This window comes from Tamandua tetradactyla, chromosome 5 (assembly GCF_023851605.1).
Source record: "Tamandua tetradactyla isolate mTamTet1 chromosome 5, mTamTet1.pri, whole genome shotgun sequence".
In the NCBI taxonomy this organism is placed as follows: Eukaryota; Metazoa; Chordata; class Mammalia; order Pilosa; family Myrmecophagidae; genus Tamandua; species Tamandua tetradactyla.
In genome coordinates, this window is record NC_135331.1 from 53,084,903 (window position 1) to 53,112,365 (window position 27,463).

Below are 27,463 nucleotides of genomic sequence, written 5' to 3' on the forward strand. Positions count from 1 at the left end.
ACCAAATTGGGTAGACCTGGTGGTTAGCTTGGAGCACCTTCACCATTCATGTGGGTGGGCTTCAAATAGGCTGGTGTGGGGACAGATGAACAGAGATGGAGATAGATGAGCAACGAACCACTGGTCCTTGCCTTCTCCCCACCGCTGAGACCCACCCCATCCCCCCATTTGAATGGGAGCCAGCTCTGAATCCTGCCCAGCTGCTGTGATTGTCCTTTCATTGTTCACTTGGATGGACCTTGCTAGAAGCATGGCCTTGCTACGCATTGCTGCCAAGAACAGCCTTTATCCAAGAGCTTCATCCTTTCAGATATTAGCTTTTGGTCTCATCTTTAGGGCCACTGCTTATAACCACAAAGACTCTACTGGATGAGTTCAAGGGGCTGCAGGCCTTTTCATTGTCTCAAGTGAGCCACACTCTTTTGGACAGTGTGATTTGGCAATGCGTGGCGATCCCTGGAAGAGGCCGCTCATTCTATTCTAGTTAGTCTCTTCTTATCCATCACTTCTTACCCTTGCTCCCTGAGTTTATGATTAACTCAGGGAACAACTTCTCTCAACCGCTGCAGCCCTCATGGCCAAAAGTATGTGTTATGACTCAACCAAACCTTAAGTTAGTTAACTAAGTCAAACCCTAGGCTTGGAAGGCAGGGAGAGAGTGAGAGATTTGAGAAATTAGACATAACTCTTGTTCCAAGAGAAGAAGACTGCACAGGGCCCCAGGACCCCTCTGACCACAACAAAAGGCCTTGCCAAGCAGGGTGAATTTGCATTGGGAGGGTTGAAGTGCTTTCATGGCATGTGTATGGTCAATGGCATATAGGTAAATAAATAATAAAGGCAATGGAAATATTGCTGTCCTTTGCAGATTTGAATATAAATAGCCTGTTCTTTAGGAACAGAAACTTTATCAACATTGTTCTGAGAACCTGAGAACACTCTGCCATGAGCACATAAGCTTTATTGTCACAGATGAGGCAGGCCTACCCTATAGCATATTGACTAAAGGCACAGACTCTGGGATCAGATCTCAAGTTTGCCATGTCCAGTAATGTGATCTGGTGCAAGTTTCATTTTCTATTCTATATTTTGGTTTCCTCATTTGGAATCTGGGGATAATAACATGTCTCGTACAGGGTAGACTAAAGCACTTAAATTAGTGCCTACCATATAATGAATGCTGTTACCAGTAGGGCAGAGGGGATAACCTCTGAACCCCTCTATAATTATGGAGTATCTGCTCCTGTAATGTATGGAATTTGTTTCTATATTTTCAAACAATTTTTTCCTTGTCCTTATGATGTCTACATTTAAATATAAAAATGCCATATTGATTATGAAGAAGATGTATTGGAATGGTGACATCTGGAGTCACTTTCCTGGTTCCTTGAATGTGCAGAGAGATGAGTGGCTGCCCTTACAAGTAGTACTCAAATGGGAATAATTTCTGGTTGGGTCATTGATTGCTTGCAATTATAGGAAAGGGTTACAGTGCAACATGGTTCTTATTTTTGGATTAATTTCAGAGTTTCTAATATTTACAGGAATTTAGCCAATAATCCTCCACAGTAGCAACAGGAAGAATATAGGTTATAAGCTAATTTAAAACTGAACTTATCTTTAAATGATTATATTGACACATTACTTCTCCAGTGAATTTGTGGCACCCACTATCACAAGAAGGAATGCACCCTCCCATAACAGTGGGAGTCTGACTCAGCTCTGGGAAAAGGAACTTCATGTAGCACCTATCCAATCCTGAAACCCTACAGAGAACGTTCATTTGGAAGAACCCAACTTTTTCCTTACACGCACTCTTAATGGTCAAATACAAGTAACTTAGATGCCCAAACAGTAAGGATACAAAGTGGTCAAAATCAATATGATCAGAATGAAATCTTCAATATTTTCATAGGAGCTAGCACAGTTTCCAGATGTGAGAATAATTTTGGAATTCATGTGAATTTTAGATCAAATACAAATATATATTTTTGTATGAGGCTAATGTTGATTTCTGGCAATGATACAGAGTCACTTTGTGGTCACACTGAATCAGTGGAAGCCCATATGTTATAAATAAACATTTGGCTCCAACAGTCAGAGATTTATCAAAAGTTGTGTAGAGGCAAACAAGGCAGGCAGGCATGATTCCTTGCAGTTACTATTCCATGTGCTACCAATTACTTTGCAATTCTGCAAAACATCTAACAGCAACCAGATTTGGGACACAGAAAAATTTGGGAAATTCTATTATTAAATGACACTAAAATGGGCCTGTTTATATCCCTATTCCTCACCTCGCCCCCCAGGAAGGAAGGAGGAGCCTAAGACCGTCTGAACATAAGTCATCCATTTCATTGCTCTCTCCAATTAGCAATTCTGAATCAAGACATCTGGCCTGACTAGCACCTAACAACCTCAAGAGAATGCTCTCAGGAGAACGGTACACATTTAGCAAAAAGTTTGATTATATCAGACGGGTAGTGCAGGAAGCATGGGACCTCCACACAATGCATACCAAACTGTACCAAACTCTTTGAAGCGCTTCCTAGAAATATCTTTTAACAACTCCTAGCCAAGCCTGGCTCTCCTCAGATGCCTATAAGGGATCTAATCTAAGCTGATTTCATGATCATGAATCTAACTGTGACAAAGGTAGGGAACTACTTGCTTCATTTACTGTTGCTAAATGAGGCATCATTGAATAGAAAGCCATTAATTTTGTGCAACACATTCTGGGGACATACCGTGAGCATGGAAGCTGGTTTTAGAACATGATTCTGGTGTTGATGGAAACTCAATTCTGCAGGCTGCAAGCATGACTGAAAGCCTCCGAGGAAGGTATATTCATGTGGACAATTGTAGAGTACAAAGCATGCAAATGTTAGAGATTACTTTTCATTGGTGCAATTGCTTTAACATGATGGCGAGCTGCTAAGCTTGAGGAAAGTTGATTTCAGTTATTATCCTGCCTTAGGGAAATCACCAATAGCATCATCACCATTAACAAATACTTTGGAGATTTATCATGCATGGGACATTGGGCTGGGTGCTGACACTATAAAAAAAACTTGTTGAAAGTCTTGCAATTTAAAAAGTGATACTAGGAATTATATGAATGTAAACAAATAGCAATTCAAAGTTCAGTGCCAAATGGGTAGTACTGGAGATCACTGAGGGCAAAGGAGGTTAAGATTCAAGCTAGTTTTGGCAAATGGTGGACCTAGATAGGTGGAACAAAGGCACTCTGGAGAAGCAGTGGCACAGACCAAGGCAGGAGAGTGGAAATGAAAATGGCACGTACAAATGTCAGTGCAGGACAGACAGACAGCGGCAAGTTTGCTAATCCAGGGTTGAGCCCTAATCCATCCCCTAATGGACAGGTTATTGGACTTTATGAGTCTATTTTCTCAACCATAAAATGAGCACAGTAATAACTAAACTGCAGGCTTTTCATCAGGACTCAATAAAATAGTTTGTTCATTTACCTTTTATTCAATCCATGTGCATTATGCAACATAAAATTCCTCAAGAAAGTTAACTGTTATTACTAACAATAGCTGACCCATTCGGCAAAAGTAAAAGTCCATATGAGAAATTATTGGAGCCCAAAACTAGAGGGATAAGCCACATCCAAACACCAATAGCATTCAGCATGAATATGTAACTTCTCACTACTAACACTCATAGCCAAAACAATAAAGTTACAAAATGGTGGTGGATGGGGGGTTGAATCATGAATTCTACACACACAAAAGGCATGTTCAAATCTTAATCCTCATTCTTACCAGTGGGTGTGAACCCATATGTACATAGGACCTTTTGAAGATGTTATTACTAGTTAAAGTGTGGCCAAATTGAATCAGGGTGAGTCTTAGTTGTCTGACTAGGCATCTTCAAAAAAAGATATCCAGACTTAGAAAGCTAGAAGCCAGAAGTAGAAGAAGCCAGAGAGGAGAGATTGATCGCCCTATGGTGGGATTCTGCCATCACCAGGACGTCATCGGCCCCGTAAAGAAGCAAAGCCTTGCCGATGCCTTCATTTTGGACTTCCAGCCTTCAAAACCATGAAACCATAAATGCTTGTTGTTTAAGCCAACCCACTGTGCAGTAGTTGTCAAAACAACCCTGGAATAGTAAGACAGTGGTCTATTTTTATTCTTCAGTACAGATATGTTTCTTTGCTTAATAATTTACCATTAATTTAATATTTTATTTTTTGGGGGGGATAAGTGTAGTTGAGAAGAGGGTGTCAAAATAGAAGCTGAAAAGTAAAATCCAAGATATCCAGACCATACAGAGGTTTGATTGGCCGACTAGAGCTCCTTACAAAGTTTTTTTTTTTTCTAAACTGTTTAAAAATAAAAATCATTAAAAGGGGTTTACTGTAGGTTAGACACAGACTATGAGGATTTTTAAAAGCTCATTCATTCAACGTGCATTTACTGAATTCCCTACAGGTTCCAAGCACTGATGTGGAGCAATAAATAAAAGATGTGCTTGTTTTGTCTAGAGGAGAAGACAAACAATAAAAGAAATATCAAAAAACTGCACCTGTTGGGCAGGCCATGGTGGCTCAGCAGGCAGAGTTCTCGCCTGCCATGCCGGAGACCTGGCTTCATTTCCCGGTGCCTGCCCATGCAAAAACAGAAAAATGCACATGTGCTAAATGTAGTAAGTGTATGAAGAAAAAAGAAAAAGAAAAACACGGAAGCGGCTAATTTAAATGAGAGTGGGAATGGGCAGTCAGAGAGGGCTGCTGTGAGGAATAACATTTATGCTGAGACCTAAAGGACAAGTAGGAATGAGTGAGGTGGCGTGGTGGCCTCTCACTCTCTTTTTTTTAAAAAGTGCATATAAACCTTGACCATAATAGATGACTTCAAATCCAACTTTTGGCTTGATAATCTCTAAGATCCATTTGCAATGCTTGAAATGGAACTTCTAAAACCATCGCTGGCACAAAAAACAGGGTAGCCTATTTCCCAAGTATACATAGAAGGATGACTTAGAAAAGATCCCTTAGCTTCAAGAGATCACTTTCACAAAAAAGCAGCTCAAATCAGAACCAGCGAATTCACAGAAAAACGATGTGACAAAATTGTGCTCCTAGAAGAAAATGGCAGTAATAAGTATATATGATGAGACTCAAAAATGGCTAATGCCCACTGTTTTTCCTCCCTCTGTTCTTTTCTCCAAACACAGCCATCACTTAACATAAATGTAAAAGTTACAAATGCAGATGCCGTAGGTGACCACACTGATGTAAAATCCTGTAGGCTAGAGAACCTGGTGCCAGCACGAGCAGACAGAAGCTAGTAGGGAGCTAGTAGGGAGCTAGTAGGGAAGAGGTAATGTTTTACTGTCAGGAAAGATACATGTTTCCTTATATTTCCTAGCTTTTCTAATCCATTTGGGGAGGAAGAGTTGCTGAATTTATTTGGATTTTAATTTTATCTTCTACCAAAACTGAAAATGAGTAAGCACCGCCCCTTCCCCAGTTGCCTTCCTCAATATTATGAATGCTCCAAGTTCCACTTGAATGGAAGTTTCAATGAAAAGCTGCTGTTGAAAAGCCCAAAGTCCGTGTGTACTGGGGCATTTTGATGCATTTTTTCTTTGACATTCTCAGAGTAGGCTAGCAAAAAGAATGAAAGGAATGTGCACAGGATAAGGAAATGCAAATACAATGAATGGAAACAGGAGAACATCAAAGAGAGGGAGAAGATAAGAAGATTTATTATGAGGAAAGGAAGTCAAATCAAAGGAAAGACAATATTGTGATAGTGATAGTAATAACCCAAGAATTCCAATGTTTTCCCTTATGAATAGAGAAAAGCGGATCTGAATATAACCAGTGTCTGCCTTGGCACAAAGGAGAGAACAGAACACAAAAAGTGTCTGCCTCAATGGTACTCAGTCAACTTTGCATACACTTTTTCTCCTCATCAATTCTCCAAATACTCCATTGGGAAAAGGACATGGGAGTTACCACTCAGAGTTAGTGAAGCCTGTTATATATGACCCCAGTGACTCTTAAAGTTTGCATCTGTCACAACGAACACACGGCCTCCTAACACACTGCCTTTGTCTCGAGCAGGTCTGGGGAGTGAGATGTCCACATAATCCACCAGACACCATAGCTGCCAGCCTCCTTCTGTCTGCCACTTTCTTCTCCAGACAGAGGCCCAGACATGCAAATCAGCATCCCAGAAACCTCCTTGCTGTTGTTCCTTGTCTCCCGATTTTCTGCTTCTTCCTCAGATGATGGCTTTTCATCTGTGGGTACTAGGAATGACTCTGCAAATATCAGCGGGTATTTCTTACGGGTCTTCAAAATAAGGGCAGGGAAAGGGTTACAGGTAGCTTAACAGCAGTAAAAATATTGGTCTTTAAGCTGCTAGTGCTTGTTGGCACTGTTCTCCTGATTCCAAAACCCCTCTGTCTCCATCCCATTATTTTGAGTAAGGATGAGGTATGTGGAGCATTGGAAGGCTCAATTTTCCAGGCTAGAGGGTGACCACATTGGGTTAGGACCCAGCTTTCCTGTGGAGTAGCTTGCTGCTTCTTCAATGCCCTTAATCGCTAGCCAATCCCAGAACAACTGTACAAAGACCCTCTCATGTAGCGCCGTAACTAGGAAATTAGGATTTAAAGGATGATTTTGATTACTAAATCATTATGTAAACATTCCTTTTTGGTTTCTGGTATATTGGAGTTGACAGAGGGAAATACCTGAAATGTCTAAATTGCCTTGATCTCTGATAATTATCGTATAGCCCTTATCTTCTGCCACTGTGACTGTAAAAACCTTGTGACTAACCTTCATTTGTACCCAGTTATCCAGTTTTTCAACTTTAGAGTCTTGTCATAACTATAGGTAGTCCCTAATGTTTATTGTTGAAGGGTCTTAGGTCAGCCCAGAACTAACCCACTCCAAGTCCAAAGTTATCTTGACAATCGAGACTGGATCTAACCAAAATGGGCCCACCTGACACGCGCAGTAGCTTAGATTTTAACCTACAAGTCACATATACCGCTTTCCAGCCTTTTCTTATATATGTTCTGTGACTAAGCGTGGAGTCAATCTGTGCATGCTCAATAATTAGAACACTTCTAATTACATCATCTGGGGCCGCTGTGCTCCTTATCCTAAATCCTGCCCATCTTTCTCTCTAATAAGACTATCAGAATTACTGCAGTTCGGGAGACAGATTTTGCGCCACTAGCCCTTCTGCTCTTCTACTATGCACCTAGTAATAAACTCTCTCTTTGAAAACCCTGTGTCTCAGGAATTGGTTATTGAGTGAGTAGGACAAAAGAATCCATGGCCTTCGTCTGGTGACAGCACCTCTCTTGGACCATAAATGGTATTTCCCAGGCACAGTTTACTATTTTTTGACATCTTTTGTCTCTGGTCTTTTCCATTCTCTGTTTCTTTAAGCTTGTACTTTTAATTTCTTCATTACCATTTAAGTGGGATTTGAGTGAGTTCTATGTTCAATCAGGTATGTTTCCTGGAAGCCTCATGTGGGAGGGGTCAAAAGCACTGAGATAGCATCTAACATAAAATTCCAGGTAACTGTAGTAGTTGGCAAAAACTGACGGTCTAGAATAAAGTTGATAAACTACGACTAATGGGCAAAATCTGGTTCATTGTCTGTTTTTGTAAATAAGGTTTTATTGAAACACAGCCATGCCCATCCATTTGTGTACTTATGGCTGCTTTCACTGCAGAATGGCAGAATTGAGTAGCCACAACAGAGACCACATTGCCTGTCTCTGACCAAAACCATTTACTATCTGATCTTGTACAGAGAAAGCTGATAACAATGCTTAATATCACAAGACATGGTAAAAGCAATTTTCTATATTTCAAACTTGTTTGAAGACTATTAAAAAACTGGAATTATTACATTTGTCTTAGAGTCAAATTGAACGCCATAGGCAGAAAAGAAAAGTATATTTTATATGGTTTAGGCAAAAGAATATCTTTTTAAAGAAAGATGCCACTCTAGATACATCTTATATCTAATGCAGCAGTGAGATAAATGTTACTCCTAGAGGGAATCTGATGTCTCTTCACATATGAAAATAGCCAAATATTAGTTGACTACGATGTCTGTTGCTTCCAGTGCTTCAACAAAAACATTCCATTAAAAAGATCATTCTGCTAAAATTAAGTTGATAGCAAGGCAACTACAATTGCTCACTGCTGGTCGTACTCTTTAAACTGTACTTGTAAACTATTCCATATTTTCAAACCTAAATTTTCACTATCACATTAAAAAATGAAACATTTCTGAAAAACAGTCTTGCCCCATAAGGGGAAAATATTTTCCAACTTAGAAACTAAGTACTGGAAGGAAATACATGAAAGTTTTAACAGTAGTAAAACAGTAAGATTAAGAATGATTTTCTTTATCGTTTCCTCTATTTTTCAAATTTCCAAAGTGAACATTATTCTTTTATAGTTGTCAAAAAAATTAACTTCACCAGGAATATTTTCAACATGGAATTGGATTAGAATTGGACCATGCTATTATAATGCATTCAATATCTCGATCAGCTATCACATGGTTATTATCACAGTAGCTAGCCTTCTGCACTATAGGTAACCAACTAGGTTCATTTTCTATATAAAATGATTTCAGGTGAAGAAAGTGATGTTTCTAAAAATCATTGGGTATAGATAAATTAGCAGTTAGTTTGTTTTTCTTCCAGCTCACATGCCCCATTTGTGCTTGGAGAATAGGGTCATCCTACCCACAGCTGACAAAACATGTGTGACTTCTCACCTTAACCCTATCCTAGATTTGAGTGGTAGAGGATGGGGTTTGGGTGGGGCAAGTTATGCTTCTCCCCAAAGTTTCCTTACAGATACAAATCCATATGCAATTAACGTCCAAGGTACTTGGAGACTGTAATGCGACTACTGATAGAATTTAAAAAGTATTTAAAGGTTTTAGAGCTAACATTTTTGGATGCTACATGTCCCCCCAAAATGATGTTGAAATCCTAATGCCTAGTATCTCAGAGTGTGACCTTGGAAATAGGGCTACTGCAGATGGAATTAGTTAAAACGAAGACACACTAGAATAGGATGGGCCCTTAACCCGACATAACTGACACCGAGAGGAGATCATCATGTGAAGACAGAGAAATACAGAGGGAAGATGGCCACGTGGAGACAGAGAGAGAGTATTGGAGCTATGCTGCCACAAGCCAAGGAATGTCAGGTGCCCTAATCATAAGTGAGAAGTCACATTCAGTGTTCAAGTCCATTGACAGACTCATTATTATTTGGTGGCCGACCAAAAACTGTGCATTAACAGTTCACATGTCCCCTGTGAGGCCAGGTGCTGGGCAGGCTTGCTTTTTGCTCTGCAGGTGTTGGTTCACTTGTTCCTTCATTCATTCAATGGCCCTGTTTTGAGCACTCACTTTTGCTGGGCACTGTGTGAGGTGCTGGGGGAAGAGAAGGTCTAGCTTCTGCTGGGCTGACTGCTTCTGTTTTCAGCTGCTGTGATTAGGGTGCCCCCTCTACTCTGGCTCTAGGACCCCAACCCCCAACCCTCTCACCAGGTATTCTGCAAGGTATATGTGTGGTGATCATGATAATTGTTATTTAACCACAGCCCTTAAGAGCCAAGACTGTGTGAGTCACCCCCAGAGAACCTCTTTGGTTGCTCAGATGTGGCCTCTCTCTCTTAGCCAACATGACAAATGAACTCACTGCCCTCCTACTCTCTATGTGGGACATGACCCCCAGGGGTGTAAACCTGCCTGGCAATGTGGGACAGAAATCCTAGAATGAGCTGGGACTCAGCATCAAGGGATTGAGAAAACCTTCTCGACCAAAAGGGAAAGAGAGAAATGAGACAAAATCAAGTGTTACTGGCTGAGAGATTTCAAACCGAGTTGAGAGGTTATCCTGGAGGTTATTCTTATACATTATATTGATATCACCTTTCTCGTTAAGGTATATTGGAGAGGCTGGAAGGAAGTGCCTGAAAATGTAGAGCTGTGCTCCAGTAGCCATGTTTCTTGAAGATGATTGTATAATGATAGAGCTTTCACAATGTGACTGTGTGATTGTGAAAAGCTTGTGTCTGATGCTACTTTTGTCTACCTTATGGACAGATGAGTAAAACGTATGGATTAAAAATGAATAAATAATAGGGGGAACAAATGTTAAAATAAATTTAGTAGGTTGAAATGCTAGTGATCAATGAAAGGGAGTGATAAGGGATATAGAAAAAAATAGGGGAAATATAGGCTAAAATATATTGGGTAGATGGAAATACTAGCAATCAGTGAGAGGGAGGGTTGAGGGGTATGGTATGTATGAATCTTTTTCTTTTTATTTCTTTTTCTGAATTGATGCAAATGTTCTTAGAAATGATCATGGTGATGAACATACAACTATGCGATGATATTGTGAGTTATTGATTATATACCAAGAATGGAATGATCATATGGTAAGAATGTTCATGTTTGCATGTTGTTATGTTTAAAAATAAATTCAAAAAACAAAACAAAACAAAGCTGTAGGAAACCTAAAATAGGACCAGGAACCAGGGAATGTCCTCAGGGTCCCAGCGCTGCTCTTGCCTTGACCTGGGGGAGACCCACAGGGGCCGAGAAGATGGCATTCAGTGCCATGGGCTTCTGCCTGCCCAGCCAGGAACTTCATATATGGCTAGTGAAAGGCTCAAGGAAGCCTCCTTCCAGGAGTTAAAGAAGTAATTGGGGAAGGTCATTTATCTGAAGAAGGCAGTGATTCATAAGGCCAAAGCTGGCTGCAGGAGCTGACTCTGGCTGGCCACTGAAGGTGGCAACCCTGCTCCTCCTCCTGGGCTGGTGCCTGCCCTGTGTGAGCTGCGAGGGCAGTGGAGGGCTCCCAGTGGCCCCTGGCGACACTGCCCCATTCACGGAAGACACTCCCTCTCCCCATGTTCCTGTGTCTCTGACCCTCATCTATCTGGAAAATTCATTTTCTATGTCTGGAGAAAAATGAAGGAGGATGAGAACACAAAGGAATGAACTGTTATAGATGTTATTTTGAGCTTCTGCTTCAGAAGGTAGGGCCTGAGGGCAGAATTTGTATTGGGAAGATGGAAAAAAGAAGAGGTTGGGGTCTTCTTTCTGGACCCTTTAATTCACCCCCTTCACTACCTTAGAGAAAGGGTAGTTCCAAGCCCAACTTTTCTAATATGAATCAGTAGAGTGACCTCCAGAAACCCTGCTCGCAACCACTGATCTATGCGTGTCAAGTTCTGGTTTCTTCCATAATTTGGTGCCGCTCAAACCAGGAAAAGATCCTTTTTGCTTCCAAAGTCAGTAGGGTCACCTTTATGACAAACTGGGCACAGGTCCCTTCTTAACACTGGTGAAGATGAAATCCCTATTATCAGTAAAACACCTCATAAGGATCAGAAGAGCTTTCTAAACCATATCTTGATGGATAAAGTAAAAATGAACTTGAAACACATGGATTACGTTTCCTTAAAATGTGATTGAGGGAGCAGTGTGAAGAGGCGAGAACGACCCCCGGACCGAGCAAATTCCGCGCACTGCTGCATCCCCGCGTCCAGCAGCTACGTCCCACCGCCGTACCACCATGCCCAAGAGAAAGGCTGAAGGGGATGCTAAAGGAGACAAAGCCAAGGTAAAAGACGAACCACAGAGAAGATCTGCAAGGTTATCTGCTAAACCTGCTCCTCCAAAGCCAGAACCCAAGCCTAAAAAAGCCCCTGCAAAGAAGGGAGAAAAGGTACCCAAAGGGGAAAACTGATACTGGCAAGGATGGGAATAACCCTGCAGAAAATGGAGATGCCAAAACAGACCAGGCACAGAAAGCCGAAGGTGCTGGAGATGCCAAGTGAAGTGTGTGCATTTTTGATAACTGTGTAATTCTGGTGACTGTACAGTTTGAAATACTATTTTTTATCAAGTTTTATAAAAATGCAGAATTTTGTTTTACTTTTTTTTTTTTTTAAGCTATGTTGTTAGCACACAGAACACTTCATTGTTGTTTTTTGGGGAAGGGGCAAATGTCACTAATAGAATGTCTCCAAAGCTGAATTAACATGGGAGAAGACACCTTTCTCCTCTAGTTTTGAGAGACTTCGTCTTTACTCCCAGGATATTGGATTCCCTGATGTTGATATACATTAGCCACCTTGGCACAAATGCCTTGTGGTATGGAAAAACTAAAACTCGTTTTTATGTCCTCATGTCCTGTTCTCCTTCTCAGCCTTCAGCATAGACTTGACTCCCTGCAATCTGTTGAGGCCTGACCCCCCAAAATTACCAGAATGTCAGGCAATCTAGACTTTCCAGTGATGCCCCTGAGATGGCATCCTGCAAAAGAGCAGCAAGTCCTTGTTTAGGTTGTGGATCTTCAAACTGATAATTCTGCCATTTTCATTTCATTTCCTGAAAGTCAGGGTCGGCTCATGAAAAGTTGTCAAACAACATGCTAAATGTGAAATGTCAACCCTCACTCTGAACTTTCCCTGTTCAGAGCATCAAATGAAGACTTAATTGGGTTTTATTGTGGCTTTCTGATTTTGGTAGTCCATTGAAGAAGGGAGTTTGAAAGTTGTTGTATACTGTTAACGATTGTCTGCCCATGTCCTGCCTGAAATACCATGATTGTTTATGAAAAGTATCTTTAATAAAGCTGGATGCAGTTTGAAAAAAAAAATGTGATTGAGTTCAAAAGTTAACAATGTAATGCTTGAGTAAAAGCATTTGGGAATTTCTCAGGCCCCAAGTGTATGAAAAACCGGTCAGTGGTTGAATTTAGTTCTGTTCCCTAACCCATCCGGGCACCATAATTTACATTAAACACATTCACAGATTTTACTTATCCAGCCCAGGATAGCAATTGCCTATTGTTTTGTTCTTTGCTTTGGAAATTTTCTTATATTTCAGTGCTTTAAATTCCCAACAAAAGCTTTTTATTTACATGGTTCCTGAATTACTATAAGGAGATGAGTTAATTCTTGCTGTTAAACATAAATTCAAACTACACAATAGGCCAGGAATGCAAAATTAAACAAGACAAAATTTCTGAAAACAATAATAAACACCTTAAGTGTTCAATGCGCATTCAACATTTGAACTACAGTTATCAGGGCTTGTAAAGAATATGTGGAACTTCTAGTCTAATGTTTGTCTTGATTCTTTGACAGTAAACCTAATAATTTATAAAAGTTCAAAGGTTTATCAAAAAACCAAACCAACAATCAGGCAAGCAATAAAGCAAACAAACAAACAAAAAAAACAAAGAATAACTCTATGAACTGATATTACTGTAAAATGGAAATTCAGTAGAGATATGATAGGGATTTAGAAATAGTTTAATAGTCCACATTTGCTGAAAAAGATAGCTTCTAATCAAATATTTCCAAGGTTCTTTTTAAAAGAACTTAGAAAAAAATCATGTAGATTCAGTAGAGAGAAGATGAGCCAAAGTATCATGACATCAGTTGCTATTAAAAGGAATGAAGGCCAGTTGGATTGATCTGTAAATATCAATGATAGGTGAAGTCACTTATAGATTCTTCAAGTTTATCACTTGTCTCAAACCACTTTTCAATGCTTTGGAGTCAGGAAAGCATATGTTGCCTCCAGCACATTTTCACTTAATTTTAGCTCTCTGCATATTTTAAGGGAAATGTAATCCATATGTTTCTAATTCATTTACACAATGTGGCTAAGCATCATTGAAAATATATTTGATGCCCAAGGTATTCTGAAGCTTTTAAAATTACCTTCCAGGAGAAACCAAATTCTATGTTCATAAAAGTAAAAGGGTCACCAACTAAAAATTCAAATACATACCAAGGAGCAGAATTTCCTGGCTTTCCTTTCTTACACTTATATGCTATGAGAAGACTCAGAGGATTTAGTGCTATGAACAGTCCAGATGTCTGAGCTCATTATCCTTGAGGGGCCTTGAGAAGAAGACTCATCTCCTCATTTAAGGGGTCATCATTAAATGGAGAGTCAATTAATTAAATCATAAATTCATTGTCAGGAAGATCATTCTTTTCTCTGCTACCGGGATCACCTGAAATTCTTCTTTCCTCCAGCAGTAGTGCTTCTCAAACTCTAAAGTGCTCATGAATCATCTGGGAATCTTGCTAAATGGCAGGCGCTGATTCAGTAGGTGGGGGTGGTTCCCTGGAGTCTGAATTCCTAACAAGCTCGCAGGTCCAATGCTACCGGTCCACAGACCATAAGTTAAGAACCAAGTCTCGGGCGGGCCACGGTGGCTCAGCAGGAAGAGTTCTTGCCTGCCACACCAGAAACCTGGGTTCCATTCCCAGTGCCTGCCCATGCGAAGAAAAAAAAAAGAACCAAGTCTCTCTACTGCTGTGTTTCTCAACCACCATTGTGGGGGGCTGTCCTGTGCATTGTAAGATGTTAAGCAGCAACTCAGGCCTCTCTACGCTAGATGCCAATGACACCCTTCCTTCTACTCAAGGCCACCCAAACTGTCTCCAGACATTGCCAAATGTTCCTACGGCGGGAGGCGGGTAGAGTGATCAGTTGAGAATCACTGCTCTATCGTGATGTTTAATCGTTCAGAGTTTGCCATAGAATAAACACCTCTTTTGATGAGCTGGATTCAGTGAATACAGGAGACACCAATCAAATAAATAAATGATATCTTTCCCCCCACCCCATCCCCCACCTCCCGGAGCAGCTATACTTTTGCTTATGGCGATTGTGAATTCCATTTCTCTCCTTACTATGACCACTAGCAAATTTGTAAAACACATTTAGAAATTGTGAAAATTTGCAGGGACGAATTTCTGAAAGATAACTCAACTACTGGATCCATTTTATTCCTCTATGCTTGTTTTTTTTTTTTTTTTTGTTCTCCTTCACATTGTGTAAATCATCTTTTTGTTTTATTAAATATTTTCGAAGGTTGCTTCAAATACTGTTTGAACTGAGATTTGTTTCCATTAAGTAAGGTAAACCAAACATATAGAATAGAAGTAGAAGACTTCAGGGTAGGCACAAACCATTAATTTTGCTGAGCATGATCGATTATTTGCTGTTTGGTAGATATTAATGAATCCCAGCAGATACTGAGAAAAGCCTCAGGAGAATTGAAGAATATGCCTCTCTTCTCCCAACAAACTAGAAATCTGATAGACACAGATGTGCAGAAAAAAGACAGGATATTAATATGAAAAGTTAAAAAAACTTTACATTAAAGACAAAAAATTTGCAATTAAGTTGTTTGAGGTTGATGTTAAACTTGGTCAAATACTTGAAGTTTTATATTTTGCCAGGTCTGCAAAGAAATTTAAAGTTCACTGCATTTTTTTTTTTATGCTGAATGGTGGGGTCACTATTCATTCTTTTCCCATTATTGCAGCACATTTGTTGAATTTCTGTTTGTTTGTTTTTGTTTTGGGGGAAGTGCATGGGCCAGGAATCAAACCCGGGTCTCTGGCATGGCAGGTGAGAATTCTACCACTGAACCACCTTTGCTGCACCTTTGTGTTTGCTGCATTTTAGTGTAGAAATGCCTTTAAAGGTTATCCAGCCAGTGCTTTTCAAGTCTCTTTAAGCTGTGGAATTCTTGACTTAAACATCTATCAGGAAGGCCAGAAATCAGAGCTGATCTGTTTGCAGGGCAGGAGAAGGGAGTATAAGGGGGATCTGGAGCCCCTTAGAAGGAGTCCCTGGGGGTCTTTAGGGAGCAAAGGGTGTAAACCAATGAACCTATAATACCCTCTGAGGCTAAGGATGAGGAAGTGGTGGGTCAAGGAGATGAAGTAGCCTGCTCAAGGAATCACAAATGCCCAACAGCAGAGTTGGGGCTGAGCTGTAAGAAGGATGTGGGGGAGTCTGGAGTTATTTTCCTGGCCCACATTACCACCATCTTTCTTTATTGCTGAAGCTAAGTATTCTTCTTTAAAATTGCAAACCTTGCAGAAATTTGTACATTAAAATGTTTTGTTCACGGATGTTTCCCAAATTGTTAGAATGATGCAACCATACGGTTGGCACTCAAAATTATTTGTACAATGAGTGGATGAAGGCATAATAAGTAGTTATCCCTAATTCAAGCATCTAAAACCAAATTCTTCCTTATTTTTAGCAATTTGCTGAGTGCTTTTATAAGAAAGAGGGGAAGAAAAGGTTTTTTTCATTGGTCCTTAATGTGGACAGAAGAAACCCAGGTATTTGCTTATAGTGGTGCAAACATGAGTAAATTCTCTTTTTTCCCTCCCTTTTCCTCCGTCATATCAGAACTCTTCACCCAACCATATAATCATGCCTCAGTTTCCTGGCTACCGATTGTATATCATCAATGGTGCTTGAAAATATCGATTTGCACTGTTTTCAGATAAGATTTAATGATATCCAGGAGTCATTTTGTTTTCCTACAGGACTAAATACTGCCAGTTCATAATGGCTGTAAGTGGGAAAATTACATTCACTTGAATGAAATTTGGTTTGTGGCAGACGTAAAAGTTGCTTTTCTGGGGGTATCATCCATGCCTCAGGCATTGCCTCCTTTGGAGTAAAGTCAGTCACCAAAGAATAATCACGGATGATTGACAACAGTCTTGGAGAATGACTGTCCCTGAGAAAAGATTAAAATACTGCAGATACAAGAGTATATATAACCTTCTATTTAAAAAAAAAAAAACTTTTAGCAAGAATATATTGAAGAATATGAAGTATTTTCCTTTTCCTTCTTTTTCTTCTCCATCTCCTTCTCTTTCTTCTCTTCTTTCTTTTTCACTTCTTCCTCCTTTTTTTTTCTTTAATGTGTCTACTTTCAGGGTGAGATATACTAAAATATGCACTTGTGCATTTTTGCACCATTTGTGTGCCTCTGTTTATTTATTAGCAAGGTCCATATAAACCTATTATAGACATACACAAGATGGGACTTGTAGCAGGGGAACTGATCATTTCAAGATTCTTGATAATTTAGATAAACCCCTCCTGGATCTCAATAAAAAATGACCTAGGGGTGTACAGGAACTCACCAATTCTACTTTCACTCTTTTTTAATTGGGTGACTATACACCTCATTTGTAGGTAAATATCAGATAGCTCAAGATACAGACAAACAACATATCACTTTGCCCAACAGCATTTTAAGTAGCAGCTTTCTTCAATTACTTAGTAGAATATCCAAAGAAGACCAAATTCCTTTTTTTATTTTAAGAAGGAAGGAGATTTTGAAAATATATTTGACATCCTTTATTGGAACTTTGCAACTTGTTATGTTGTGGATTTAAGTGCATAATATCCTGCCCAGTGATATGTGGTTGTGTGCCTGAGCTGTACAGCTCCTTTAGGCTGGAGGCATAGAAGGGAAGCAATCAGATGTTAACTCACTAGAGGGTTTGGTAGGGGATCCTTTAAAAAAGAGTCATAGACCTTCTTTTAGTCATATTATTTGGATGTATCTTATAGGCCACTGTAGATGATTGGAATGAGGATATGTGTGTCGGGAGGAAGTAAAGATGAGAACCCAGTTGCCATTATGCCTGTCTCCTTTCAACCCAAATCCACCCTTTGGAGAAACTCAACTGAGAAATAAAGTCATCCAAGATAAATACCAAAGCTTCAAGAAAAATTCTCTAGAAGAGTTTTCCCTAGCAAGTGCCCTTTAAAGGACCAAGTCAATGAAATAAGGCTCCAAGGAATTTGTAACATCTTCTTCATTGCTGTTTTGTGTTTGTTCCCTCTCAAACAGTGTGAAGAAGACTTAGAATTCTTCACTGGCTCCCAATTTTACAACTTCCTTCATGGAGTAATTATCCTAATCCCAGGATTAAACTAATCTATTAAAAAGAAAAGAAAAGAAAGAAATCTCACCCAGTACAACAAACTGGATGAGTGTTATCATTCCCCAAATCGGGCCAATTGAGAAGAAGGTAAGGCTTGGTGCTGCCTTAGCTGTCTCACCAACTCCAACACTGAGGTTGGACTTGCCTACAGGCAGAATTTCAATAAGGAAGCTTTATTTGTTATTAATCATGAAAACTGCACCCACTTCCTGATATTTACAAAGAATTGTAACATTTTAAGTTTGCATTTTTCCTGTTCAAGGCAGGAGGAAAAATCGACTGATTTGAGTCAATTAGAGAAAGGACTACTTTATTAGTTTAAAAATTAGCTTTCTGCAAATCAGGCTTGCTGACATGCTCTGCAGATGGGATGCATTTTCACCCAATCAGGAAATACTTCAAAGCAAACCAAAGTAGCATTGATGGGTTCTTGTAAGCTTTTATATCATCCTTTATAGAATTCCAGGGATGGTCCAGATTTTCAAGGACTTATTTCAATATCATGTGCTCTTTTTTTTTAATCTCTACTCATTTTTGTTAACATAAATGAATACCAATGATTCAGTTTTTAAAAATATTCTTTGACAGATGAACTCAAATCCTCAAGTCCTCTATTCAAATATAAACAGACAGTGATATTATCTAACACTCTGCTTATGAATACGTAACTTTCAGTGGTTGGTAAACCTACCCCTCCCCAGAGCCCTACAGAGCTCAGGAGTGAGTTAATGACCTGGGAATAACAGAGTCTTTCACACCTCTAGTGACACTGTTGACCCAACCTCAATAGGACCTGGGGTTTGACACTTTTTCCAGACATGATGATGGATTTGTACTGATCACACTCCACTGCCTGTCCCCAGTGTGATCAATGTCATGCCATAAAAAGATGGTTGACTGAGGTTAAGAATGCTGTTTGTGACCTTGATTCACCTCCTATAGAATTCTCCTAGACAGTGACTAGTGAAGTTCCTGTTCCTTCAACATGGTTTATAACTGAAATATTAGGCTGACCCATCTGCAATTGATGTTTTTAAAGGTTAAAACAGTAGAATTTCAATTTGCATATGGCTTCAACCGAACACTCAAGGAACTTCTTTACAAGGTTGTTTTGTCACATGCTAACAGTGAGGACTTTCTGACATCAGTACAAGAATATTCTCAATGCTTTGTTGTTTCCTACCAGCTATTTGTCTTTTTAACTTTAAATGTTATGGAAATGGCTCTTATTTTTCTTCTCTTTGTTTCCTGATTACTTTGCATAATTCAGCAAGAAAGATCAAATATGTTTTTTTTAATACCAACAACACATTAAACATAATATAATTTCTAAGCCTAAACCTTTCTTCAATTCATTTGTAATGAAAGAAATGTAATATTGTTGTACTGCATGATCTCATGACAACAGGCAAAATTGTGTCAGCCAGATGACTTCGGCATTTCACTGAATGATTTACACAATCTCTGCAAAAATAACAACATGTCCTCTGCAGTTAGCATGAGTCCTTTCTCTGCAGATATATTTCTGGTGAGTCATATAAATCTTCGATTCCTCACACATATCCCTTGCAAGGAATTTCCTGGCAACTTCCAGGAAATTGCAAAAGTATGAATGAATTCTGAAATGGCAACTTAAAAAAAATGTATACTCAGTTCTAAGTCACCCTTAGCAGGAAATATCACTATCAAAAGAAAATACTCTACTGCTTTTCTTTTCTTTTTTTTTTTTTTAAAGAAAGATGATGGATCAATATTTCAGGAAAAAAAACACAAGTCAACTTTCAAACTCCCCAAATAATTCAAGGCAATAAGAAACATGTTTTTGTTTTTGTTTTTTTGACAATAAGACACTTGGTGCAACTCTGTGGGATTTTTCCCCAAATTTCCACAAGACTAAAACTCACTATATAGCAAACATTTAATGGTTTAGGCCAAAGTAAAAACAAGCAAACAACCATTCTAGTGGATGGAAATGTATTTAACCTTATTGTTGCCACAGATCCTGCTGTCATAGTGTGAAATTCACTTAACCTCTCTTACATTCAATTCTCCAAACTGTTCATTACAAACATAGATTATTAATGAAATGGGCAATTATAAAGAGGTTATAAAGAGGTTTACATAATTATCCAAAACTTATATTTGAATATGAACAATTTTGGTTTTATTGTCACCTTTTTAAAAGAGAATTTTCAGAAGGCTAATCAATTGATTATTGTCAAAACCCTCAAAAACTTTAGATTCTGGACAAATATGCTAAACAATTATATTTGTATTACCGAGAGCTTGAACTCCCTTTCCCTTTTGTTGGTGTGAGAATGCATCCTCTCATCTGACTTGGGCTAGAAGGAGGGATAGAAAGTATAGTGACTAGGACCCTCCTAGCACTTCAACCCAACGGATAGTCAATGGTAGGTGGATATGAATTGGATTCACTAACTTCAGCTTTGTTTTTTCTGGAGGGTGGACTCCTACTCTTTCCATGACGGCTCTAGCCTGTGAGAAGACGGCATATCCTACAAGAGTGCTAGGACTTTCACTAAATCTCAAGGGAAGAACACGAGTGCTGCCTAAGGATGGTTTTAGGAGGGTTCTAATTAATCCCAGCCAGGGTCTTCACACCATGTAAACGGGTTCAACTCATGACCCAAGACAATGAGCCATGCAGCTGGCACGCTGTCCTATCAGAATCTGCACCTCAAAACCATCACCTTTCCCAGGACCAGGACTGGGCACAAAATTTAAGGGAAGTGCCAAAAAAATTTAGTGCTCAAGAATACTAATTTTTTTTATTGAAATTAATGCCAAACTATCCATGATGGACAAAAGATCAAAATTGTAAATAAAGTAAGAATCTGTATTATTGACTCAGGCTCCAAGGTGGCTTGGTAAGGCACTGTTGCTGACCCTGTCTTCACTTAAAACTTTACTGCGTTTTTTGGCACCCCCTTAAAATGTGCACCTGAGGGAAGCCAGGCCTTGACTTCTGTCTGCTACTTACTTTTGTTTTCTGTCTAGCTCATACTTTCACTGGCTCCTGACCTTCTCTTTCCATACTGTAATCTCCAAGCGGTCAGGGACTCTGTTAGGCAAGTACCTGAATCTTGAGTACTGTAGTACAGTAGCTGCTCAATAAAGACTTATTGAAGGAATGAACAAAAAAGCTCTTGGATTTGATGCTCAGTGTTGCTTGCGGTTTCCCGCATGACTATGGTCTGCCCGTGGTTCTGGATGGAAAATCCCTCTGGCTGGACCCCCTACTCCCGAGGCTGTTTCAGGAAACTCTCCCTGGATTAGCCTGAACACTGGGGACAGGGAACTGGAAACACTACCTTTGAGGTTGGAAAAAACACCAATTAATGTACTTAGGTGATTCAGACAGGAATATAAAAGGTAACCAACCTTATCTAAATAAAAATTATTAGCATAACGCCAGAGTGTTTTCAAAACAAAATATTCAGAAAAGGATTGTTTGCTACGATCCGGAAAAGAAGATGATGGTTTGTATTACTTGAGTTTTCTTTTCTTTTGGTACTGAGGTCTGATTTTTCTCGTTTGGGAAGTTCAGAAACACTTACCTTCAATGGTACACTGATCAGGGATGGGAATCTTCTTTCCAATTTCCACGGCATAGGCTTTTACTTTACTGAGGTTTTCCTTTAAGTGCAAGTAGAGCTTATCTTGGTATTCGATGGGACTTGCAGTTATCTCTGGAGTTTCTGCTTGGAAGTTTTCTTTACCTGTTTCTGGCAAAGTCTCTGAATCTATATGCACGAAGCTTGGGTGTGAAGCTGGGGAATTTTCCAGCTGTGATCTGTCAGTGTCAGTCTTACAGGGCACCCTCTCATTTCCTTGGCTAAGCGGGTCTATTTCTGAAAGAGAGATGCTGCCTGGTGATTCTCCACTCCCTATATCTTCCCCATCATCTGAGCTTACACCCTTTGTTAGCACAGTGTGCAAAGCCAAACTTTTTGACCTACAAAAAAACAAAAGGAAAGTTATAATAATTACAAAAGTTGAAACCAGCACTTACCGACAAGTCAAAGAAAGTTACAACACAGGAACAAAGATTTACCTACTCTGGAACGTGAAATTGAAAATTGGTTGCTGTTAATAGATTTGATAAAATATAGTGCACCACCGAGCTCTGTAATTAAACCAAACCTCAGGTCTAGGCCACTTTAGGAAGCAAAGATTTAAAAATAAATTTTATGGCAAGACCTGCAAAGCAATGGACTTTTGTATTTTTATTCTTTTCCTACTGCTTTGTCATCAGAAGTAAAGAGAAGCTTTTGACACTCATACTCAATATAGACACATCTATATTTTGAAGTGTGTTTTTTTTTTTTTTTTTTTTTTTTTTAAAGGAAAGACAGAGAGAAGGAAGGAAGGATAGAAGGAAGGAAGGAAGGAAGAAAGGGAAACATTTTTAAACATTTTCTTGTTTTTATTGTATTCTGTTTCTCCGTTTTTTTGTTACATGGGCTGGGGCCGGGAATCGAACCGAGGTCCTCCGGCATAGCAGGCAAGCACTTTGCTCGCTGAGCCACCGCGGCCCGCCCTGAAGTGTGTTTTTTAAAAAGTCATGGGTTCGTTTTACATTTATAATGCCCATCTTAAAATAGTGCACTTCATTGAAAAAATGAAAGCTCTGTGGATAACATTTCATTCATCAGTGACTATTGGTAAAAATATTAGAAAACCATCCCATAATTATACGATAAAACTAATAGCAACTGTGAAGTACACACTTCAGAAACAAAGCAGATGCAATTTCTACCTGTTAAATCGAATGTCTTTTTTTTCTTCCATAGAAACTTGGTCCAAACTGTATCTTCTGATTGAGCCAGGAGTATTGCTTTCAGCATTTATTTTGTCTTCAAAAGCCTGTATTTTAACTTGGAGCTTTTCATGTTCTCCATTTTCAGCTACAGTGAGCTTGGTTTCTTCCAGCTTCTCAGGGGGTTTGATTTCAGTGCTGGTTTTACTCCTAAAGGAATAAAAATCATTACATTAAATGTTGGTCCAATGCATGTACCCTTCACAGCAGTGTCACTGCTTTAACTGCTTCTAATTCAAAACTGAAAACTTTGCCTGATAATTTTTTCCTTAGTCATTTCACAAATATTTATTGAGCACCTACTACAGACATAAAACTTTGAAACAGCTTCTACAGCTTATTTTGCCAGAAACAGCTTCTACAGCTTATTTTGCCAGAAGTTTTGAAACATAATATCACCTTTGTATTCGAGATACTTTTTGAAGGATTCAGAGAAGAAAAAGCAGGGCTTCTAGAAGCCCTCTACAAGTACGACTTTCTTATGAAATTTGTGCCAGACACGGAGGAATAGTTACATATTTTTAGAAAAATATATTTTCCTAAAATATTCTAAAAATAGTTACATATTTTTAGAAAAATCTATTTCTGCTGAGGTTGATTGTATAAGAGCATTTCATAAGGACTGTGAACTCGTGGTTTTGTTAATTTTATGGACATCACCGTAACTACTTCATCTTAAGAAGCAAGAAAACATTTTCTGAATTTTAAGATGTTGGAGGAAGGTGCTTTCCATGAATGATATCAATAATTCCAAATCTCTTTTATAGCAGAGTTCAGGGGTCACGAAATGATGGCATACTTTGGATGGGACTGTATGGTGCAAGAAGATATATCAGCAAAAATGTATTTTTAAAAACGGTATTGCCCCCTTTAAGGCAGGGCCATCTGTGACCTGATTTTGTGACCCCTCTGAGGGCTAAGGCAGTATCGCAGAGGGAGTAAGAGCTTTTGGATCAGCTGCAGCCAAAGCTCACTGACACTCGTTGTGATGCTGGATGAGTCCCACACTATAGTAGGTATTTATCGTCCACTTTCTGTCTTCTCACATTGGGCCAACCAAGAGTTACTCTGGTTTCTATCTACCATCACTATTGATCATATCGTTTAGTATTAGTGTTAATTCTTCTCTTATAAACACAAGGGTCAATAACGCCTAGAAATAATACACTAAAAATGGCCCGATGATTCTGCCGTGTGCATTCACTTGGCTGTCTTTAGTATTTTTCTAAAAGCCTCAAATTTACAGAGAAAGCCTGCTTTCTCAAACATATGGTTATTTTCTCTAAGGGACACAAGGGAACCTGGGCTGAGGGTGAGAGAAAGACACAATTTGTTTTATTAATGGCACTGCCTTTTAAGGAAAACCAACACAGAAGGGCCGATGACTTTTTTTTCTGGTTACATTCCATCTCTCCTGGGGAAATGTCTGCAGGCAGCTGGTGGGAAGGCAAGCGGGCAGGCGTGGATCCCACAGCCCTCCCGGCCTTCCCAGTGAGGTGTTCTGGCCACAGGGATGCTTAGAGGTCAGAATCCCCCTGTTAGGTCGGCCCAGGGTCAGCTGGTGATGGTACAAGCTGGGAAGGAGAGCAATCCATCTATTAGGTAACCAGGCCATTGTTTATTGTCTAATAAGCTATTGTTGATAAAACTTAGATACATTTTTATTTATATAATATTTATGGGCTTCGTATGGCTTTGCAGAATACTCATGCATTTACTCGTACCATGTTTAAATGAAATATACATGAGTAGACTTCAAGAATCAGTATGTGGATCAAAGGCTAGTCTTCAGCGATGCTGAAAGGATGGTGAAAACTTTTCCCTTCCTGCCACTCAATGATAACAACCGCACACAACCAGATGGGAGCGAGGCCTTCACATCTACCAGTCAAAAGGTTCCAGAAGCTGAACTTTTACTCCTATTACAAATGAAGCCGAGATTAGATAGTGCTATCACTGGAGGGTATTTTATAAACCATGATGCTTGCCAAGGTTCATTGTAAAAGACCCAATAAACTCTTGCAACATGAGAAATTCGGAGGGGTAATACTTATTTTCTGTTCATGTTAGTTTATATAATTCTCTGGCTCCTTGGAATCTAATCATGTTTCATACATTAAAGGTACCTTTAGTGTTGAACTTCATTTCAGACATTATATAACCAAAAAGGTAAATCGGTAAAGCATAAAGTACATCCCAATAGGGCATATATCAGATGTTGATCAGTAAATAGATTTTGAAATCTCAAAGAATATGAGTTAGAGCAACAATTTCTCACCAATTCCCTATTGTTTTCTTTCTATATAAAGCCCTAAGTAACAACAACAGTTAAAATGGCAGCACGTTTCGCCCCCAAAACTTCAAATTTCATAGATTATATTAAATAGTCTATGAAGGTAATTTTATAGGACTAGTTGCTGATTTTTAGAACAAAAATGTCCTACTTATGAAGGCCTTTCTTTTTCTCTTTTCTTAAAATTTTTATTAAGAAAACCAATCAACATACAATATGAACGTTCTTTTTTATCACATAGTTGTATATTCAACATCACGATCATTTCTTAGAACATTTGCATCAATTCAGAAAAAGAAATAAAAAGAAAACAGAAAAAAAATTCATGCATACCATATCCGTTACCCTCCCTTTCACTGATCACTAGATTTCAATCTACTAAACTTATTTTAACATTTGTTCCCCCTATTATTTAATTATTTTTAATCCATATGTTTTACTCATCTGTCCATAAGGTAGATAAAAGAAGCGTCAGACACAAGGTTTTCACAATCACACAGTCACATTGTGACAGCTATATCATTATACAGTCATCTTCAAGAAACATGGGTACTGGAACACAACTCTACATTTTCAGGCAGTTCCCTCCAGCCTCTCTGTTACACCTTAACTAAACAGGTGATATCTATTTAATGGGTAAGGATAACCTCCAGGATAACCTCTTGACTCTCTTTGGAATCTCTCAGCCATTGACACTTTATTTTGTCTCATTTCTTTCTTCCCCCTTTTTGAGAAGGTTTTCTCAATCCCTTGGTGCTGAGTCCCAGCTCATTCTAGGATTTCTGTCCCACATTGCCAGGAAGGTCCACACCCCTGGGAGTTTTGTCTCACATAGAGAGGGGGAGGGTGGTGAGTTTGCTTGTCATGTGGGCTGAGAGAGAGGCCACATATGAGCAACAAAAGAAGTTCTCTTGGGGGTGACTCTTAGGCCTAATTTTAAGTAGGCCTAGCCTATCCTTTTTGGGATTAAGTTTCATATGAACAAACCCCAAGATTGGTGGCTCAGCCTATTGCTTTGGTTGTCCCCACTGCTTGTGAGAATATCAAGGATTCTCCACTTGGGGAAGTTGAATTTTCCCCTGAAGGCCTTTCTTTTATTCCTTGTGCTCTTTTCATCAATTTTCAGCTCTATGGAATGGAGATAATAGCTGTACTTAGCTCACAGGGTTGTTGGGAGGATTAAATGATAGAATCAGTGAGAAGCACAGTTTCTTGCACGTAACAGCAGTCAAGAGATGTTCAATTTTATTATTAATTGTTTTTGTGTTTATTATATATGATTTGCTTGAAAACATTACCTACCCTATCTATGTATTGTGTTAAACAAAGAAAACACCAAATGACTGACATAGAGGCAGATCACAAGTCCCTACCTTGAGGATGCTGTGACATCAGATTTTGTTCTGATAGCTAAACACACGATAATTCTGTCACTGCAGGGTTGCCATAACTCATCCCCTTAGGGAGACTTTGGGCATGAAGGAAGTTCAAGGGTATTCCTAGATACTCATGAGGGGCAGCTCGAGGGCCGCTGAGGAGAGCTGCCAAATACATTTCAGGACACCCAGGCAAATTTGAGTTTCAGATACACAACAAACAATACTTCAGCATGGGTATATCCCAAAGGGGACACATTTAGAAGGTTTTATACGTATACTATGCTAAGAGTAATGTACTTATGATAAAAAGTATTTGCTGTTTATCTGAAATTTAAATTTAATTGAGTGCCTATTATTTTTATTTGCCAAATCTGGCAACCTTACTTCTGGGGAAAGCACCTGCTGGATGGCAGGCAGCACCCTGTCCTCCTGGTATCCAGCACAGATGTTGGGCCCTGAAGTTTTTGTGGAATAAATGAACTAGGACCACCTGAGTCTGTGAAGCCAACCTGCCCCCCTCCACATCCTGAAGCCAACCAAATGCCCATAAGGCTCTAACAACACCTCCCAGCCCATGGCAGGGCATGTATGTATGTGTGTGTGGGTGGTTCGGTGGCTGCAGGTGTCTCTTGGTGAATATGGCATGTGGGCAGGAAAGGGGAGGAAGTGTGGGCACAGAGGAGGAGTCTGGAAGGAAGCACATAAGAAGAGTGAAGAAGCAACAATTAAATGTCTGTTTAGAGAAGTGATCTGGGGATACAAGGCTGATGGGTGTTGCTGATGAGTAGAATTCTCACCCATATACAATTTCCCTGGATTTGAAGATTTGTAAAACAAAGAAGTCAGGGGACAGAAGGTGGTGATGAAGAGTTATCAAGACCACCAATGCCCCAAGATGGACAAACGAGAAACTTCTGTCGCTGGCCCTCTATCTGCTTGGGCACATCACAGATGTTTGCTGGCAGGTTGGAAGGCCTAGGAACGCTGGATGGAAGATTTAGGTTTATAATGATCATCCCCTGTCCCTTCATTTGTTCTCTTTTGGTTTTTCTATTTAATATAAAAAGATAGGAGAGAAGAACATTTTTTTAAAGACCTTTTCCAG

General features: G+C 39.4%; 1 protein-coding gene and 1 pseudogene across 4 annotated transcripts in view; one reads left to right on the plus strand and one right to left on the minus strand.

Moving 5' to 3' along the window:
- The window catches only part of VEPH1 (ventricular zone expressed PH domain containing 1), a 261,065-nt gene that overhangs the window by 84,451 nt on the left and 149,151 nt on the right, over positions 1–27,463 (minus strand). For all 4 annotated transcript variants that reach the window (XM_077160878.1, XM_077160876.1, XM_077160877.1 and 1 more), the window contains 2 exons: positions 22,627–22,836; positions 21,425–21,822 (listed from right to left, as the gene is read on the minus strand). In XM_077160878.1, coding sequence (XP_077016993.1) covers positions 21,425–21,822; positions 22,627–22,836 — 608 coding nt within the window. The remainder of the gene's footprint in view (positions 1–21,424; positions 21,823–22,626; positions 22,837–27,463) is intronic.
- LOC143682434 (non-histone chromosomal protein HMG-17 pseudogene) lies at positions 11,531–12,489 on the plus strand (annotated as a pseudogene).